The sequence below is a fragment of the Heterocephalus glaber genome, unplaced genomic scaffold (genome assembly GCF_053883595.1).
Source record: "Heterocephalus glaber isolate CG9 unplaced genomic scaffold, H.glaber_assembly_v1.0 deba00001608, whole genome shotgun sequence".
In the NCBI taxonomy this organism is placed as follows: domain Eukaryota; kingdom Metazoa; phylum Chordata; class Mammalia; order Rodentia; family Bathyergidae; genus Heterocephalus; species Heterocephalus glaber.
The window spans coordinates 32,945,663-32,964,266 of record NW_028258379.1 but is presented as its reverse complement, the minus strand read 5'-3'; the positions used below and the strand labels follow the sequence as shown (position 1 = coordinate 32,964,266).

Here is an 18,604-nt window from a genome sequence, read left to right as displayed (position 1 = left end):
CTGGCACTCAGTCGTGCACTGCGCTCCAGAGGTGGGGCATTCAGCAGGGTCAAAGCATCCAATGTATACTTCCTGGGATACAGTTCCACATCCATATATGGGCCGCCTTCCTCCTTGCCTCTACTGCCCTGTTCATTCTCCCCACTCCAGCCACACTGGACCTAAGTGCTGGGACAGATCCCAGGAGGCATTGCATTCTCTCTCTGGCCTGAATCCTTCACTGAGCACCCTGAGCCCAAGAGCCTGAAGCCACTCCCTTGTCCAGGGGTGAGATGTAGCATGATGTAGCATTTGTTCAGCACACGAGGAAGTCTGCAGTTCCCCTGGGAAACCACATGGCTGGAACCCAGAGCGGGGCTCTCAGCAGGCAGAGGGGGGCCCAAGGCCTCCTCCCACTGCCCACCCTCCTGGCTCCATGGCCTCAGGGAACTAAGCAAGGAGCCAGGCTCCTGAGTCCACCCTGGCTGTCAGGATGGGGACAGAGCACAGAGAGTGACACACTGGGTGCTACTGACCCCCCGGGGGCCCAGACTGGGGATGATGGTGCCGTCGCTGCATGGAGCCCCTTGCGTGCCATCTTCATGAGTCAGAGGTGCTCCAGCCCTGTTACCCAATCTCTGACCCCACGGCAAAGCCTCCCACAGGCCCGGTCCTTCCTCCCAGCCCTGGAGGATGTGGGGGTCGAGGATGAGCAAGAGAGGTCAGAGTTTGGCAACAGCCATGGCTGGAAGCTTTAGTTTGTCTGTGGTTCTGAGCTGAGGCTGGGCTCCGTCAAGACCCCTCGGGATGCCTCACACCATGCTGAGCACAGGATGGACTTTCTTCCCCCATCTCCCTCCAGCAGGGCAGTGTGAGTGTGACCTCCACTTTGTGGGCTGGAGACTGAGGCCAGAGAGGGCAGGAACTTGCTAAGCCACTCAGTTCTTACAGAGGGAGCTGAGCAGCTCTGCCTGCCATGGGGAGCACACATGTGACAGAAGATACAGCCTGCCACCGAGGAGCCTTTGAAGCAGCTCTTTCCAAGAAGTGCTTCTCAGCCAAGGCTCAGGCTGTGTTTATCACAACAAACAACTTTGCCCCTTCTGGGCCTTGTGAGTACAGACAGCCCTGACTTAGAATGGTTCCACTTACAGTGTTCTGACTTCACCATAGTGCAAAAGCAATGCACCTTCAGTACGAGCCGAGTCTGATTTCGGGTACTGTGAAGATTAAGCGAGATAAAGATATTGTAGGGATTTAAACAATGCCCCCCCCTGAAAATGCATGCTTACTTGGAATTTCAAACTGTGATCTTATCTTGGAATAGGGCATTTGCAGGAATAATTAAATAAAGAGGAGGTTTCACTGGATTAAGATGGGCGCCAAATCCAGTGACTGGTGTTGTTATAAGAGAAGCCATAAGGAGGAGGAGACAGAGACGGGCGTGATGCTCTGTGGGCCAAGGAAAGTAAAGGACACCGGAGCCACCTTCAGCCAGGTGAGGCAAGGGGTGCCTTCTTCCTCGGAGCCCCCAGGACAACCAACTCTGGGCTCTGGCCTCCTGAGTAGCTAGGGAGGGAAGGGTCCCAAAAGAACAGGGCCCTCCATCCTACAGAATTTTAGGGCCTTTGCCAAGGGGAGGACACCAGGCCTTCCACAGTGTCACACAGCGCACTGGGGTTGGGCCAGGCCCCAGAGCGTGTACCACAGGCCTGGCAGCACCAGGACAGAGTACTTGCTCTGCAGAGCCTGGAGCTGGGCCACCCTGTTTCTCTCTTCACCCCCAGGCCTGGGCCAGGCTGACTCTGACCAGGTCAGAAAGGCCAGGAGCTCGGCTTCTGGCTCCCAGATAGCGCAGACATGGCACCACTAGGTGAGAGGTTGTTTATAGACGCCCCTGAAATGTGGCCAAAGATGGGTTCTGAGCCCCCTCACTCACCACACGGAGTCTCCCTGTAAGGTGCCACAGTGGCCAGCAGAGGCCATCTCCTTCCTCTGAAGTCAAGACCGAGCTGTGTGGCCTCCTGTTTGACAGTCTTGTGCAATAGCAAAAGGGTGATAAAATCAAGAGGCCAGCTGTCTCTGAACAGCCTCACAGGGCCCTGGGCCTCTGCAAAGGGACCACTCTCCGAACTAGGAAGCTGAGGCTCCGGGAGGCAGTGTAGAAAACCACCAAGTCCCCTGCTCGGCGGTGGTGGAGCCAGGACCCAAGCCCTGGTCCAGATTCCAAGCACCACCCCTCCCGACTCCCAAGTCAGCCTTGAAGACCAGTCTCCAGCCTTCTGGGTCAGCTTTGCGTACAAAGCACCTGCTCCCAGGACCCGGGCCTCAGATGGGTGTTACATGGTCCTGGGGGGCCGTCTGCACACCCCTCCTCCTGTCTCATAGAGAAGAGAACCTCAGCCTGAGGGACATCACAGTCATCAGAGGGCCACCCCGTCAGGGCACTGGCTTTGCTCTCTTCCACCCAGTCCCAGCACCATCCTCTCTCGAAGGGCATGGCTTCTTCTATTTTTTGCATGTTTTAGTGGCATTGTTTACTTTTGCAGAATTTGCCGAAGTTTCGTGTCTCCAGCCTACTGGCCTCCCCTGCAGATTTAGAGTTTGTCTGCCCCATTGCAAGAAATAACAAGTTCACAGACAATAGTGGATGATGATGATGGTGGATAGATGATTGATAGATGATAGGTAGATAGATAGATAGATAGATAGATAGATAGATAGAAAAAGAGAGGCAGGTAGAGAAGTAAGTGATAATCAGAAGAGAGGGAAGGGAGAGAGAGAACAAGCACCTGTGGGCTGTCTCCCTGGAGCCCCCTGAGCTTCTATTCTCCAGTCCACTGCTCTCTGCAGCAGCAGCTTTTGGTCCCAGCACTGCTGGAGAGAGCTATCTAGGTACTTCAAGTGCATCTCAATCTTCAGTCCAAACAAACTTTTCTGATCCTCTCTTTAAGAAACCCAGTCTCTAGACTGTTGTGCCAGTGTATACCTGTAATCCCAGCTACTTGGGAGGCTGACGCAGAAAGATACCAAGTTTGATCTCAGCTTGGGGGACTTAATGACATGAGACTCTGTCTCAAAATGAAACATAAAAAGGGTCGGGGATGTAGCTCAGTGTGAAGGCCCTGGGTTCAATTCCAGGTGAAGAAAGGAGAAGAGAATAAAATAAAATGAATTCTCTCTTCATCTTCCCCATCTAAGTAAATGGGTAGCTCCCAATTGCCCAAGCCAGAAGCCTGGAAGAATCTGACTCTTCCCTGGCTCTCTCTTTCCTACACCAAGCAGCCAGCTCTGCCTCCAAACTGCACCTCGAGTCCTCTCACTATGCCTCCTCCTGGGTGTTGGTCCTGGCCCTGCCAAACCCCAGCCACCCCCCCAGCCAGGGGATGTCTCCAAAGGCTTGCAGCTGTGAGGCTTCCCCTGTCCAGTGGCACCATCTAGGTCCCCTTCAGGAAGGCAAGATGCCCACTGTGGGAAGGCTGTGCCCGTGGTCCTGCCTCAGCCCAGGGCATCCAGTGGTGAAGACAGGGAGCACAGGCCTCTGGCTCCCCTTGGACACCTCCCCAGGCTGCTCGGTCTTTCTCTTTGCCTGATCTTCCTTCCTTTCCATTCCCAGGTCCAGAACTCCGAGGCCTCCTACAGCCTACATCATTGAATGAGGACCCTTCAGCTGCTCTGCTAAGCCAGGGCTGAGCTACCCCTGCCCACCACTCACCCCTCTCCAGCTGTTCAAGCCCTTCACCCAAAGCACTCTGTCTCACCTTTTCAGTTCCCCAAGCCACCAAACCTCCTACCCTCAGGACCTTTGCTTGTGCTGTGTCTGCTGCCTGCATCAGCCACTCTTGCTCTATGACAGACTGGGCGCTTCTCGTGCTCCAGGACTCAGCACAAATTCCCAAGTTCAAGCCTTCCCAGGGCTCAGTGACTGGAGCACAGCACTCTGCTCTTCATGGAGCTTACCACAGTCACAATGACTCGTGGGCCGCTCTGCTGTGCGTGTGTCTGTCTCTGTCTCGTGCCGGCTGGGACGGTACGGAGTGATCCCAAGTCATTAAGAAGAGGTTTGGTTATTACCAACAATCCTGGTTCCCCCAGATGCGGAGGTGTGGGGCTCCCACACAGCCCTGTTGTGAAAGGCACCCTGATTTATGCAAAAAGCAAGGACGTGAGGCCTCTGCTCTGCAATGAGGGGATCCAGCTCCATCTCCACGAGAGCATCATCGTGAAAAGCAAATTTTGTCCGGTGCCCTCATTCTTGGCTGTATGCATGGGCCATGCAGGAACCTGGGCAGATTGGCAAATAAAGCAAGAGCTTTGCCAGATGGGCACCGCCTGCCAGGTCACATGGAGAAGGCCAACAGCCTGGGCGGTGCTGGTTAACGTTTACCCGCCCAGCACCCTGTGGACGTCTTGGCTTCTCCAAGTGCCGACTGGCCCTGCTGGCCGCTCTCTAGGTAGGCAGGTCCGGCCTACCCAGAGCTCTCAGTGGCTCCCAGAAGTCCTGAAGTGGGCTGGCGTCCTCCCCTCATCCATCTCTGAAACACCACTCACTCTGGCTGACACTGCCTGCCGAATCCTCCTGCCTGCACCAAACCATGCACCCACACGGGCTGCCCACGGGCAGGGCACAGTGGTCCCCATAGAAAGAATGAGGGTTGGAGTGTGGGACTGTGTGTATGCCTGTGTGTGTGCTTGTAGGACACGTGCTGGTCCTTCCACCTGCAGTGTCTTTCTCAGCTTACCTGCCATCCAGACTCCTATTCATCTCTCCATACCCAGCTTAAATAGCCCTCTACAATGCAGTCTTCTTAGGGTTCCCCAGAGAAAGAGAACCAACAGGAGGTGAAGGTGATAGAGAATTAGCTCAAGGGGTCAGGAAGTCCCATGATCTGCAGCTGCCCAGCACACTGGGCCTCCAGCAGAATTAATCCTTTCCATCTTCATACCCGGACACAGCCTCAGCCCCTACTGCCACTCAGCATTTCACACTTATTGTCACCAGTCAGCCACGGGGGCAGGAACAGGCTTTGTCACCCTGTGCTGCTGGTGCACACAGGGCCCAGCACCCACAAGGGGTTCACAGTACGCTTGCTGGCATGACATTCATGGGGCTGTGGATGTGTCTGGCAAGTCTCACCAAGTGCCTTTGTGCCTCGCCCCTGTTATATACCCCCGTTATCCGTGACCCAGGTTCAGAGAGGGAGCCACACTGGCTGACTGTGTCACAGAGTGGTAGGAAAGGCTAGGACTGGAGCTTTTTTCTGGCTGAACCCCATCCAGAACACCACAAGCCATAATATTTGCATGACGTAAAGACCTCCCACCACGGGGTGTCTTCAGAAGGCAGGGACTTCCGCCAAGGCAAAGGCACTGCCCTTCCCCCAGACTTACATCTCTGACTGGCACTTGGATTCCCCCCCTTCCTCCTCCTCCTCCTCCTCTTCCTCCTCCTTTTCCTTCTTCCACAATTTTTAGATCTCTAGCAACAGGAGAAAACTGCTGGAAAATGAGAAAGTGCAGTTAGCCGCACTGAGGCATCACTCACAGAGGCAGAAGTGCAAAGAAAGGCCTGACTGATGGGAGATGGAGCCCCTGGGTTCCAGACATCTGGGGGCTGCCCCTGCAGGAGCCAGGATCGCCCAGCCTGGGATCCTGGCCTGGCTGCGTCCCTGCATGAAGCGGGCACCTGGACACAGCTTTGTTGTAGGACTGGACATAGCCATAGCCTCCATGGCTTTGCTCTTAGTGTCCGCTGCCTGACTCCCAAAGAAAGCCAGGGCTTTCTCTGTTTCTGAAATGTGAGGCCCAGAGCGGTTCAGCTTGACAGAAGCCAGCTTACATGGAAGCTGGAATTCAGAACTGCGGGGGGGGGGGGTGAGGAAAAAGTGCATCTGATCCTACTCAGCAATGAGCGCTGCGTGAGTCAAACGTGTTCTGAGCTCACTGTTTGGGCCCCAGGGTCCTCACGGAGGGATTCTTGGCCGTGCTCCCTGCAGGACCAAAATGCAGGGGTGGATGTGAAGTTTTGCTCCATGCAAGGTGCTCCCAATCCTCAGCCTTCGGGGCCCGACTGAGAGTGGGGAACATCGCTGAGTGCAGGCTGATGCTTTGGGGGTGCTTCGGAGTGCAGAAGGCAAATGGGGATTCAGAGCCTGGTTGCTAATGACAGCGCCTCCCGGATGTTACACTGCAGAGAGGCGCTGAGTCCTCTGCCCATCCCCAAGTTATGACTCGAGAGCAGGGCCCGTGTTCCTCCAACACCACAGGCCTCTTCGGTCTTGAAAGACTCACTGTTTGACAGCCTGGTGACCTCACTGGGGTGGAGGTGGTTTTATTTAAGGCCTCCGTGTGTCCACAGAGCAGCCAGAACAGAAAGCACCGAAGGCAGCTCTGCCATCCCAAACCCAGCTGGATCCCTGAGTGCTTTCATCTTTTGAGTAAGTAAATGAGCGTCCTTCCTTTCTCTCAGGAGAGCAGAATAGAGAAGGTGACCGTGTCTCTTAGGGAAGAGTAAACAGAAAGCTTCCTTTTACATGTATATGTTGGCGGAACATGAATTCTGTAAGTACACATTTTGAACAAGAATAATTCTACTTAAAATGTAAGAGATTGTAGTTCATGCCCAGTGTGGGTTTAAATTGTTTTTCTCACCAAAGGAGGAGGAGGGAGAGTGTTTGGAACAGCTTGGGAAGTTTTGTTTCGTTTTGTTTATATCACAGCTAACCGACTTGTCAGTGCTGAATAAAACCATCAGGGCCTCCAGTGGACGCTACACATTACAATCTACAAATTCTCATTTACAAACATCAGCTAGTGTCTCCAGGATGGCTCACAAGGTTTTGCAGCCAGTACCTGCTCAGGTTAGATATGGTTTGAAAGTAGCAACTTCTCATGTGACCAGGCTGCCTTTCTTATCTTCTAAGTCTATATTTCAAAGGGCTTCCTCATCACCTGACTGTTGAAATTGGAGCTCACTTGAAGAGGGGTAGAAAGAGCAAAACCATGCTCTTTCCCAAAAAGCATATCCCAGGGATAAAATGTGCAAAATTCAGAAAAAAGAATGCAGAAATGATAGACTTTTCATCTTTAGTACATGTGTTCAGTGTCCCCTCTGAGTTTTCACAGAGAACCGAATATTACTAATAATGTGGATAACTGTGGTTTGAGCACCTACTATGTGCCAGGTAAATCCCAGTGCTAAAGCTGGGAAGTGATGAAACCAGATTCCTGTCTCTGGGTAACTTTACCAGCACAGGCAGCAGCTAGAGAAGATGACCCTTAAACACAGGTCATGGCCACAGTCAGGCCCTGCAGATGGGGGCTGGAGATAGTTGTGGAGTCGAGCTTAGGGTCAAGCTAAAGTCCCTGACTTCCTGGGCCAGATGCCAGTGTCCTATGACTTCTATAGTGAATTACCACAAACTCCGTGCATTTGAACAACACAGTTCAAGAGGCCAAGATTAAAGCCATGGAGTCGACAGGGCTGGTTCCTTCTGAAAGTTCCAGGGGAGATGCTGCTCCTTGCCTGTCCCAGCTTCTGGAGGTCACCAGCACCTCACCCAGTAGCTCCACTTCCATCTTCACGCCAGCAGGGCAGCACTGTCACATTTTCTTCTGATCCTGAAGCCTGCCTCCTCCTCATAAGCACCTATGTGATGACACTGAGCCCATTTGGGCATCCCAGGAATGCGAGAAGGACACAGACACCTTAGGGGGCCATTATGCTGTGGGCCCCACCTCCCTGCAGCCCTGAAGGGGGCAGAGGCTCAAAGGTTTTATGCAACTTACACATTTAACATTAACTTCCTTGAAAAACAGAAGCTCAAAACCTAAATTTTCATTAAACATTTGTTTTTTAGCCTTTAACTGTCGGAAGAGTTTTATAAGATTCAGAAGTCCTGCCAAACAATAAAATAGAGTTGTAGACCCGTGGCCACTAGTAAAGGACAAAGTCGCTGTCAGGCGAGCGTGCAGGACCCTGCTGTGCTCTGGGTCGGAACTGCTCAGCCTCCACTGCCAGGGTGTTTCTCCTGCCCCGCAGCAGCAAACTGTCTTCCCTGACTCCCCTCTCCCTTGGTGATTTCACCCAGCTTGTGGCCTTAGATGTCACCCATGTGATTGATCAAAAATCTGAGTGAGGGATCCTTAACTTCAGATCTTGCCCTGAACGCCAGGGGATCTAGCTGGGCAGTAGTCCCCCCGCCAGATGCCTGGGTCTCTTGAGTTGGCTGTGACCCAGTCAGCTGTCCGGTACCCACTCACAGTCCTATTTGTCCCTCAGGGCTCATAGAGGCTGGGAGGCATGGTCACCCTCAGGAAGGGCTTGGATCTCTTCCTGCCCTGTCCGTTTCCATGGAAACTGCTGACTTTAAACATATGAGGGAGGCGGGATGCAGGTCACTGCGTAGCTGTGGATGTGGCCTGGGGTTCAGTGCAGACTGAGGGTCACACCTAGCACTGTCACTCACCACCCAGGACCCTTGGACACTCGGGTCACTTCCCTGGGTCTGGTATCCTCATCCCCTACATGGGGGCAAAAGTGAGCAGAATGGACAGACAGGAGCGCTAGCTCTGGACTCAGAGTGTGGGGATTTGAACCCAGCAGCTGTCCGTTACCATGGAAAGCTCTAAAAGGTTCGCCACCACTGCTCTAGAGGACCACATGGTAAATACACCACTCAACCCTGTCGGTGCAGCCAGAAAACTGTGCAGCATGAAAAAGCCCTGGACAGTATGTAACTGATGGGTGCAGCTGTGTTCCAACAAACCTTTATTGCCCAACACCGGCTGGACTTCGAGTAAGAGTCATAGTTTGTCACCTCCTGTGTTAATTTACACACTTGTCACTGCAGGTCACCGTGGATGGCCTTCCAGGCCCTCCTGAAGCTCCTGTCATCCAACCAGAGCCAGGCTCCCCCTCCCAACAGCACGTCTTGTGCCGGTATTCCCGAAGCCTGGGACGTGCTACACAGAGTGTTACCGACATTCATCATCACCGTCTGCATCTTCGGCCTCCTGGGAAACATCTTGGTGCTGTCCGTCCTCTTGCTGCCCCGGCAGAGGCTGAAAGTGGCAGAAATCTACCTGGCCCACCTGGCGGCCTCTGACCTCATGTTTGTCCTGGGCCTGCCCTTCTGGGCAGAGAACATCTGGAGCAGATTCAACTGGCCCTTCGGAGCCTCCCTCTGCCGTGTTGTCAACGGGGTTATCAAGGCCCATCTGTTCATCAGCATCTTCCTGGTGGTGGCCATCAGCCGGGACCGGTACAGGGTGCTAGTGCACCCCATGGCCAGCTGGGGTTGCCGGCGGCGGTGGCAGGCCCAGGCCACCTGCTTGCTCATCTGGGTGGCAGGGGGCCTCTTGAGTACCCCCACGTTCCTGCTGCGATCCATCAAAGCCATCCCAGAGCTGAACATCTCTGCCTGCATCCTACTCTTCCCCCATGAGGCCTGGCATTTTGTGAGGATGGTGGAGTTAAATGTTCTGGGGTTCCTCCTCCCATTGGCTGCCATTTTCTTCTTCAACTACCACATCCTGGCCTCACTGCGAGGGCGGGAAGAGGTGAGCGGGAGCCGGTGTGGGGGCCCCAAGGGCAGCAGGACCACGGCGCTGATCTTCACACTGGTGGCTGCCTTCCTGGTGTGCTGGGCCCCCTTCCACTTCTTCGCCTTCTTGGAGTTCCTGTTCCATGTGCAGGCCGTGCAGGGCTGCTTCTGGGAGGAGGTCACCGACCTGGGCCTGCAGCTGGCCAACTTCTTTGCTTTCACCAACAGCTGCCTGAACCCAGTGATTTATGTCTTTGTAGGGCGCCCCTTCAGAACCAAGGTCTGGGAGCTTTATAAGCAATGCACCCTTAGAAGTCTCACACCAGTGTTCTCATCCCACCGGAAAGAAACCCTCCAACCTTTCTGGAGGAGTTAAAACGGCAGTGACCCAGGAAGGTGGGTTTCTTTGTTGCTTCTTTCTGATATCATAAAGACCACTGTGGGAGGCTGATTACCTAGGACCTGGTCCTGGAGCCTGTGAATGTACTTTATGGGGTAACAAGGACCTTATCGACTTCCAAACATGGAGATAATCCTGAGTTATCTGGGGGCCAACGATCACAAGGATGATTTATAAGAAGGCAGCAGGAGGGACAGAGTCAGAGACAGGAGGACAGAGGCAAAGGTCTGAGTGTAACAAGAAAGTGGCCAGGAGTAACGGATTTCACGCACCCTCTAGCGGCTGGAAAAGGCAGGACACCTGATTCTCCCCAGAGTTTAGAGGAACAACCAACCAGCCCTGCTGACACCCTGACTTCAGCCCTGATCTCCACAACAGTAAGAATAAATTTTGTGTTATTTTAAGTCATTGAGTTTGTGGTAATTTGTTACAGCTGCACAGGACACTACTACCAGCATCCAGTAAGGGCCTCTATTACATTTCCATTGGTCTAGAATTTTCAAGGCTGACTGTCAGGAGTAAGAGGAGGAGTAGCCAGAGACCCTATGCTATAGGAACTTACATCCTTCTAAGAAATTACAAGAAAGAACCTGAAAGCCTGCGCAAGCATGCCCTCAGACCCAGCACGGAGCACCCAGGGCAGAGAGGCATTGTGAAGGGCACAGCTTGAGGGGAGTCTCAGCAAAGGGTGGAAGCCTGGCCTGGGGGATGGGAGAAAGGATGATGGAGGCACCCAGGACCCAGGGTGGAGGGCTGTGGGCTGCTCGGAGCAAAGCAGGAGAGAGTGTTCTTATTGAATGCTGGCCTATGGCATCCCCCTTCTCTCCAGGTGCCCAGGGAGCCCCAGATGTCTGTGTTCAAGGAGCTCATGGCACAGGGACCATTGTTAGAAGAGTGTCATAGAGCAGGTGAGAGAAGGGGATGTGAACTCCGTGAAGGTGTCCTGTGTGAACAGCCAGGGGGACAGTTAGTCTTCTAGAGGAGGCAACCTATAACCCAACCCAAAGAAGTGGCAGCTGGCCTAGAAAATGGGGAAAGGTATATTCCAGACACAGAGCCAGTCAGACCAGAGCAGGGCTGGTTTATAGGTCAGGAGGGAGAGATTGGAGGAAGGTGAAGAATGAGCCAGTTATGGAGAGCTTGGAGCTGGAGATGAAACATATCAGGAGGGTGCATGGTGGCAGAGAACTCACTGGGAAAGTGTGACAGTGTCCTGGGGCCCATTGAAGCTAGGAAGCATGAATCTGTTGTGCCAATTTAATCTAGCTATGCCCCAAGGGTTTCCTTCAGAGCAGGGCCAGAAAGGCTGACAGATTACTCTGAAGTTGGGTTTTGCCAGATGGACAGCCATAGTTCAAAGAGTTGGATATACTGGCCAGACTGTGGGGTGTAGCTGAAATAGGGAAGGAAACAGGCATAGGAGCATGTTAGTCAACTTGCCATTGCGGTTACAAGACACCTGAGATAATCCATTTAAAAAAGGAAAAGGTTGGTTTTGGCTCACAGTTTCAGAGTTTTCAGTCCATGGCCACTCGGCCCTGCCACTTTGGGCCTGTGACAGCACAGGACATCATGGGGGGAAATGTGGTAGAGACCTGCTCACCTCATGGCAGTTAGGAAGCACAGAGAGACAGGAAGGGACAAGGGTCCCAATATCCCTCCAAAGGTACAGCCCAGTGACCTCACTTCCTTCCACCAGGCTACACCTCCCAACAGTGCCAGGGGCAGAGCACCAAACCCCTGACATGTGGGCCTTGGGGGCCTCTTCAGATCCAACCTATGATGGGAAGTGAGGGCACTGCATGACACCGGTACAGGTAAAGGGCAAGTATGGAGAAACCCTTGGATGGTTGTGCAGGAAGGATAGAACTTTGCAGCCACAGAGCAGGAACATCTGAGTGGAACCTCCCAGATGGAGAGCCGCTCTGTGCAACGGTAAGATCAAGTGTGGCCATGGCATTGGGTGGACAATGCAGAGGGAAGAGGAGAGCGATGGTAGGTAATGTGGTCAAGGAACAGCATGGTCACCTAGTGGATGCTCTGTGCATGGCACCCCCAGTGTTTAGGACACTGCAGGGGCCCGAGGAGAAGAGAGGGAGCCAAGGGCCAATGTCAGTTTCACAGGCAGGGGTAGGAGGTGCAGTGACCAGACCCCAAGACACCTGCTGGGGGCAAATGGCCAGCCCCACACCTGCACAGAAGGGGCTGGTCCTCATGGAGCACCACAGACACTCAGGTTCATCCCAGCACAGGAAAGGAGGCCAGTGCTCCCAGGGCCCGAGACAGTCTGAGAAGCAGAGCCACCAGGACCTCAGGGGAGAGCTGGGGATCAGAGCTCTGGGGCCAGAGCTTTCCTGGACAGCAGACTGTGCTTCAGACAACTGCACTGGGGTCAGCCAGCAGGATCAGCCTGCATGTGTGCTTTCTTTGGACCATGTGATGCTTAGAAGCTGCATCCGAGTTCATTCCCAATACAGAAATGCCACATAATAATCCAGATTCCAGCTTCTCCAGGACATGTGGAAGATCTAGTGACCCTGACCTGCATTCACTCTTCCAGCAGATATGCAGGTACTGAGAACCCAGCAAACAAGAAGGGAGCATTGCTGGTCTTCTTGGAGTTGACCTTCTGGGCTCCCTAGGCACCAACTTTCTGGTGATGAGTGGCAGCACCCTCTGTGGACAGGGGTCCCTCTTGCCATTGTCATACATGTATGTCAGCAGAGGGCAGTGGAGTCTGCAACCCCATGTCCTCCAGCTCCTCCATTCACAGTCCAGGAAATAGGTCATGTGACTTGCATAGGCACAGCCAGTGAGGATCACAGTACCCTAATAGCAATAATCTCAATCCATCTTCTCATTTGATCTCAACTCCCTGTTGGTCCCATTTCCTGGAGCACATTTTCCCCAAAAGGCAGAAGCTGGATATACCAGGCTGGTCTGACTCCAAACCAGTGTGACTTCCAGGGCCCCAGGCACAGGCTGTGAAGCAGAGCCAGGAATGGGCAGGAATAGAGAACTAGGCAAGGAAATGACACCCTGCTTCCCCTCCACTGTGAAAACAGACCTGAGCCCACACTCTCTTTTTTCTCTGTCTGCGTGAAGCTTCTGAGTGACAAAAACTTTTGCTGTAAGTTGCAGAAAGCAATCCCACATTCAAGAAGAATGTGCTCCCTGGGAACTGGGCAAGTCTCACAGGCCTGCAATTCAAGCGGAAACTGTCAGCACAGGCTCAGACAAGTCAGGCATCAGATTTATGGGTGGCAGGACATGTGCCAGAGCCCAGTGAACAGCCCATGGCAGAAGAAGATCTGGCGAACCCACTGTAGGGAAGGTCAATTGGTCCTCCGCAGGCAGAGATCCTCTCCTCAGTTCAAAGCAACAGCACCTAAGGAGTAGGGCATGTTGTGCTTGCCGTGGTTCTGGCTGATGGGGTCACCTGGCATGGTCCACACCTGCATCCATGCCTGGGCTGCACTGGGAGCACTAACACCTGGGCTGATGGATGAGTTTGCAAAGGGTGCTCCAGCAGCCCTGGTCCAATGCTGACATGGGTAGCACTTTCTCTCTGGAAAGGGCCAAGTTGAGGTGCAAAGCTCCTTCCTCATCTGCCGCCAGCTTTGGTCCTATACTAGGTCTTGAAACCATGCAATCAATGGCCTTATCTCGCCTTTACTATTCTGAATGCTGGCTGGAAACAGCCTCCCTGCATCCTTCATCCCCCATTATCTTCCACCCTGTCCAACCTGGGCACAGAGTGGCTTATGTCCCTCCTAATCCCAGCCCCAGGAGACTCCTTGATGTTGCAATGGCCACAGGCAGAGTTTTTGATTTTTTTTTTCTAGAGCCTTATTCATCTTCTTTGTTACTTCTGCTGTTACCATTTCAGAGAATTTAGGTGGGTGGCTTTCAGATTGTTCTACCTCATCGTCACTGGGTTTGCCTTCGGTGACCTAAAAGTCTGGGGCAGTTGCATCTTGTTTAAGTCTCTTCTCACATTCTATTTTTTAAAGTTTAATTCCTGGGTTAATGCTTGTAAGTTGCTCATGGTGAGTAGCTTTATTGTCAGTATTCAGAACCCTTAGGAAATGACTATCTCTCAGAGGTGTCTTCAGGTATATAGCTGACTTTTGGATTTTGAGTCTGCTGCAAGATCCTACCTCTTCAACTTATTGGGGATGAGAAGTTTCTGCTGACTTGGCCCAGCCCCTGGTTCTTTGGCATCGGCCTATAATTTTTTTAGGACACTTAAGCAATCTCAGTCTTGGTATACCAGGAAGAACAACTGATGAGCACACTTATGTCACCTTGGCTAAAGCAGTACAATCAGCAATAACAACAGCATCAAACACAGCCTAGAAAATGACAAACTGTGGTAACTATTAATTTGCCACCTTTAACCATATGAATTAGATTTGTGGTTATATAACAAAATTTAAAATTAACCAGAAAATTCTGTGCAATAAATAAGCCTAAATATGGTAATTTTACCCTTACGGGAACAGATTTCAAAGGGGTTGGGGGAAAATAGAGAAATAGAGGAAGAGGAAGAGATTAGAAGCAAGGCTGAGGCTGCCCGAGAGAGTCGCTAGGAGTACTAGGAGGCGCGGCGGGGCGGGGGGGGGGGTGTTGACGCGCCGTCGACGCGCGAGGGTTCCATTGGCTGGCGCGGAGGCGAGGATCCAGCTGCTGAGCAGAGCGGGGCTGGGCTGGCTGCCGGTGGGAGACGGGAGACGCGGCTCAGGAAGATGAAGATCCAGTTTTGAAGATGAGACTCATTGTGTGATCATTTCATTGAGGTAACTTGAATGACCAGGTGTAAAGTGCAAGAGGAATGTACAGTGACAGAGGCAACTCAAATTATTTTATTGCCAACCTCTACCTCTTTTGATTCTGCAAGAGAAACAGTGCCTCCAGCAGTCCCTGAAGCCCAGGAATCCAGTCAGTTTTCCAACAGACTCGTGATCGAAAAACAGCAGGAGGAAGCAGAATGGGAAATCACAAATGTGCTGTTAATGAGGCATGGCTTAAAACCTTTGTGCCTGGTCAAAAGGACAGATTTTAAAGATCTTATCATTTTTGATAAAGTCATCACAAAGGACGAGGCAGAATTTGAAAATGTTGGTGGAAGAAACAGAACGTCAACAGAACATGATACAAGAGCTCATAGAAACTAATCAGCAGCTTAAAAATGAGCTTCACATGGCATTAGAAAATTCTAGAGTAATTTTTTTAGTGAAATTAGTTGGAACATTTATTAATGAATCTAATAAATATGAATAAAATATGGACCCTATTTGTTTGCTCATAGATAAAGGCAGATAATTTTTTTGTTTTTAAGGCCATAAAATATGGCTTTTGTTAAGCATCATTCAAGCCTGAAATCTAAAGTAAGAGCTTTTTTTTTTTTTTTTTTGGTACCGGGGATCGAACTCAGGTTCTTGTACTTGCGCAGCAGGCGGCAAAACCACTGAGCTAAATCCCCGGCCTAGTAAGAGCTTTTTTTATTTTGTTTTTCTCAGTGCTAGCGGTTGAACAACCTAGGGCACATGCTAGGCAAGCATTCTTCCACGGAGCTACACCCCCAGCCCTCAAGAGCAACTTTTAAATGACTGTTTAACCCCTCAGAATTCATGATAAGGTGCTATTTATACTATATATCTTATTATAAGACAACTGCAGGATACCTAGTCTTTGTAGCCCTAAATCAATCAATCAGTTTTACCGTCTCACCCCAAAATTTCACTATGCGAAAGGCATATTTTAAAAAGTGAAGTTGAAAAGGAATTTCAGAGATCTTTTATTCAAGATGTTTTTTTCTGATGAAATACATTTTCTTTTAGTGAAAGGAAGGTCCGAACCTTTTGGTAATTCTGTTACATCTAAGTAACAGCCTGTGTTTCACTGTAGTATTTAGGATGTGGAATGCCATTTGTTTGGCCGGTGACACAGTACGTGGTAAGGGTGAAGACTGTAGACACCTCAGTGTGCCGAGGCACTGCTGGCCCCGGGAGAAGAGAGGTGTGGGACGTAGGTGGGCAGGACTGGGAGCGTGTGCTCATGACTGGTCCATTCTCATCACACAACTAGAAAGGAACTTAGGAAAGTACATCTTGTATTAAAAAAAAAAAAGCTGTTTTAAAAAAAGGAACTTGTAGATCCATTTGAGCAGGAAAATGGGTGATTGACAGAGACCGTTTCCCTAACACTACATCATTTCTGTGCTAGTACTTTTAACTTTTTAAAGAATTTACTTCTACATTTTGTAATATGACATATGTGTTTTTATTTTTAATTTCAAATGATGTGCATACAGAAAGTATGCAACCAGATCTATCAGATCAAACCATTTTACCTAGAGTTTGGTACTGGTTTTTACTTCTCTGATTCCGTGTAAGAAAAATAAATATAATTGAATTTCCAAAAAAATGAGCTTCAGCTAGAACAAAGCTGAGCAGCACATCAGGAACAACAAGCTAATGACTTGGAACAAATTATGGAGAGTGTGAAATGCAAAATTGGTGAATTGGAAGATGAATCTCTAAATAGGGTTTGCCAGCAACAAAATAAAATGAAAGATCTTCAGAAGGAGAATAGAACTTTACAAAGTCCCAGCATTACAAGAAAAACCAAATGGAGCAGCAACAGACTATTGCTTCTTTGCAAAAGGATATCTGTCGATTAACAACAGAGGAAGAAGAACAAATTATTACTCAAAACAGAATGTTTGCCTATCTCGGCAAAAGAGTTCCTCATACCGTCTTGGATAGACAGTTGCCTTGCCTAATTGACTACTATAAATCTAAAATTAGAAAAATCCACACACAAAGGCAATATAAAAAAGATGAAAGTCAATCAGAAGAAGAAAAAGATTATAGAAATCTGAATGGCTCACCAACTTATAAAGGCCCTCTACTGTCATTACAGAATCAACTCAAGGAATCAAACTCCAAGACTGATGCACTTTTAAGTGAAAAGCTGAACCTCCAAAAAGATTTAGAAAGCAGGCCCACACAACATGGATTAAGACTTTATAAACAGCAAGTGAAGAAACTGGAGAAAGCCCTCAAGAAAAACATTAAATTACAGGAGCTTATCAGTCATACAAAAACTGAGGACACAGAGAAAAAAGATGAATCTAGCAAAGAAAGCCATCAACAAGCTCTAGTTGACCAGAGATTCTTTCAGGTATTACCTAGCATCAATTCAATTATTCACAATCCAAGAGCTCCAGTAATAATTCATAAACAGAGCAAAGAAGGAACCCAACATTTTAACAAAGACTTTGTTCAAGACTGTGGGTTTGAACATCTTGTTCCTATAATAGAAATGTGAGCAGATGAACTGATATCCTTAAAGGATTTGTATAAGTCCTTGAAAATACTATCTGCAGACCTGGTGCCTTGGCATAATTTTAAGAAACAGGATGAAAATGAAGGTGTCAGAATTGAAAATTTGTTGTTTATGGTAGATACCAGGTTGGAAGAAGTTGAAAATAAGGAAAAGGACAGCAATATGCCAAACTTTCAAACTTTGCAAGCTATTGTCTCTCACTTCCAACAATTATTTGATGTGCCTTCTTTAAATGAAGTCTATCCCCAAATGAATGAAATTTATACTAGGCTTGGAGAAATGAACAATGCTGTGAGAAACCTCCAAGAACTCTTAGAATTAGATAGCTCATCTTCATTGTGTGTGCTGGTAAGCACAGTTGGAAAATTGTGTAGGCTGATTAATGAGGATGTGAATGAGCAGGTTAAGCAAGTATTAGGACCTGAAGACCTCCAAAGCATTATCAACAAATTGGAAGAACATGAAGAATTTTTCCCAGCATTTCAGGCATTTATTAATGATCTACTTAAAATCTTAGAAAAAAAAAAAAAGAACGCTGGAGGACAAAGGAAGATCATACAAACTCTAGGAAACTGGAGAAGAAGATGGGGAAAAGAGAAAGGAAGAAATAACAAGAACAGAACGGAACAACAACAAAGAACGAGAAACCATGTTCAAACAATCAAGGAGAAACAAAACAGAACAAAACAAGAACAAAACCAGAGAAGGGAAGAAAAAGGAAAAACAAGTGGAGGAAAAAAAAAAGTCCAATTCAAGGCATGTCTCTGGGCTCACTAGAAGACAATGTGCACAGGGTCCAGATCTGAGTTGATTAATCAGAGCAAGCCAGCCATGGGTTTATGGTGGAGTAGTGGATAGTCCTAGCCAGCCTGCACTTTTAGTTCCACTGAAGCTCAGGCTGGAACTGGATTTGTTGAGCCTGCAACTGTCCATGTGCCTCCTGCAGGCTTGAACTCTGTTCCCTGCTGATTTGGACTCCCTTCCCTGACCTCCTGATGACTTGAACTCAGCACCTTCAACAAGACACCAGGAACCACTAGATGAAGTCAGCCTGTAGTTGTTCTGAATTCTGAGCTCAGTTGGCGCCTCTCCAAGGTGGCTACTGCCCAATCGCCTTCTCCTGGGTGACATCTGAACCTGAATAACTCACCAGCCACTGCACCCTGATGCATCCTCTGCTTCATTCCACTGGTGTATTTCTTTGTGGAGGCCTCTGGGGTCACCAATAGTCACCATGCATCTAAGGGTTCAACCTGCCATTCCCACACCTTGAGTCCAGGCTCTGGAAGAAAGCGCTGCTTGCTAACTCCCTCCTCTTCATTGAAGT

The 18,604-nt window shown here is 49.9% G+C and overlaps 1 protein-coding gene and 1 pseudogene across 1 annotated transcript; both read left to right on the top strand.

Moving 5' to 3' along the window:
• Positions 1–5,882: 5,882 nt before the first annotated feature.
• Bdkrb1 (bradykinin receptor B1) lies at positions 5,883–10,311 on the top strand. The gene is made up of 2 exons (XM_004837013.3): positions 5,883–6,416; positions 8,832–10,311. Exon 2 carries the CDS (start codon positions 8,842–8,844, stop codon positions 9,898–9,900), a length of 1,059 nt encoding a protein of 352 aa, XP_004837070.1. The 5' UTR covers positions 5,883–6,416; positions 8,832–8,841; the 3' UTR covers positions 9,901–10,311.
• A 4,325-nt stretch (positions 10,312–14,636) lies between these two features.
• On the top strand, positions 14,637–18,136 carry LOC106007550 (centrosomal protein of 70 kDa-like; annotated as a pseudogene).
• The last annotated feature ends 468 nt before the right edge of the window (positions 18,137–18,604 follow it).

Coding starts and splice junctions, on each gene's coding strand:
- Bdkrb1 (XM_004837013.3), top strand. CDS start 8,842: ATGGCCTTCCAGGCCCTCCTGAAGCTCCTGTCATCCAACCAGAGCCAG.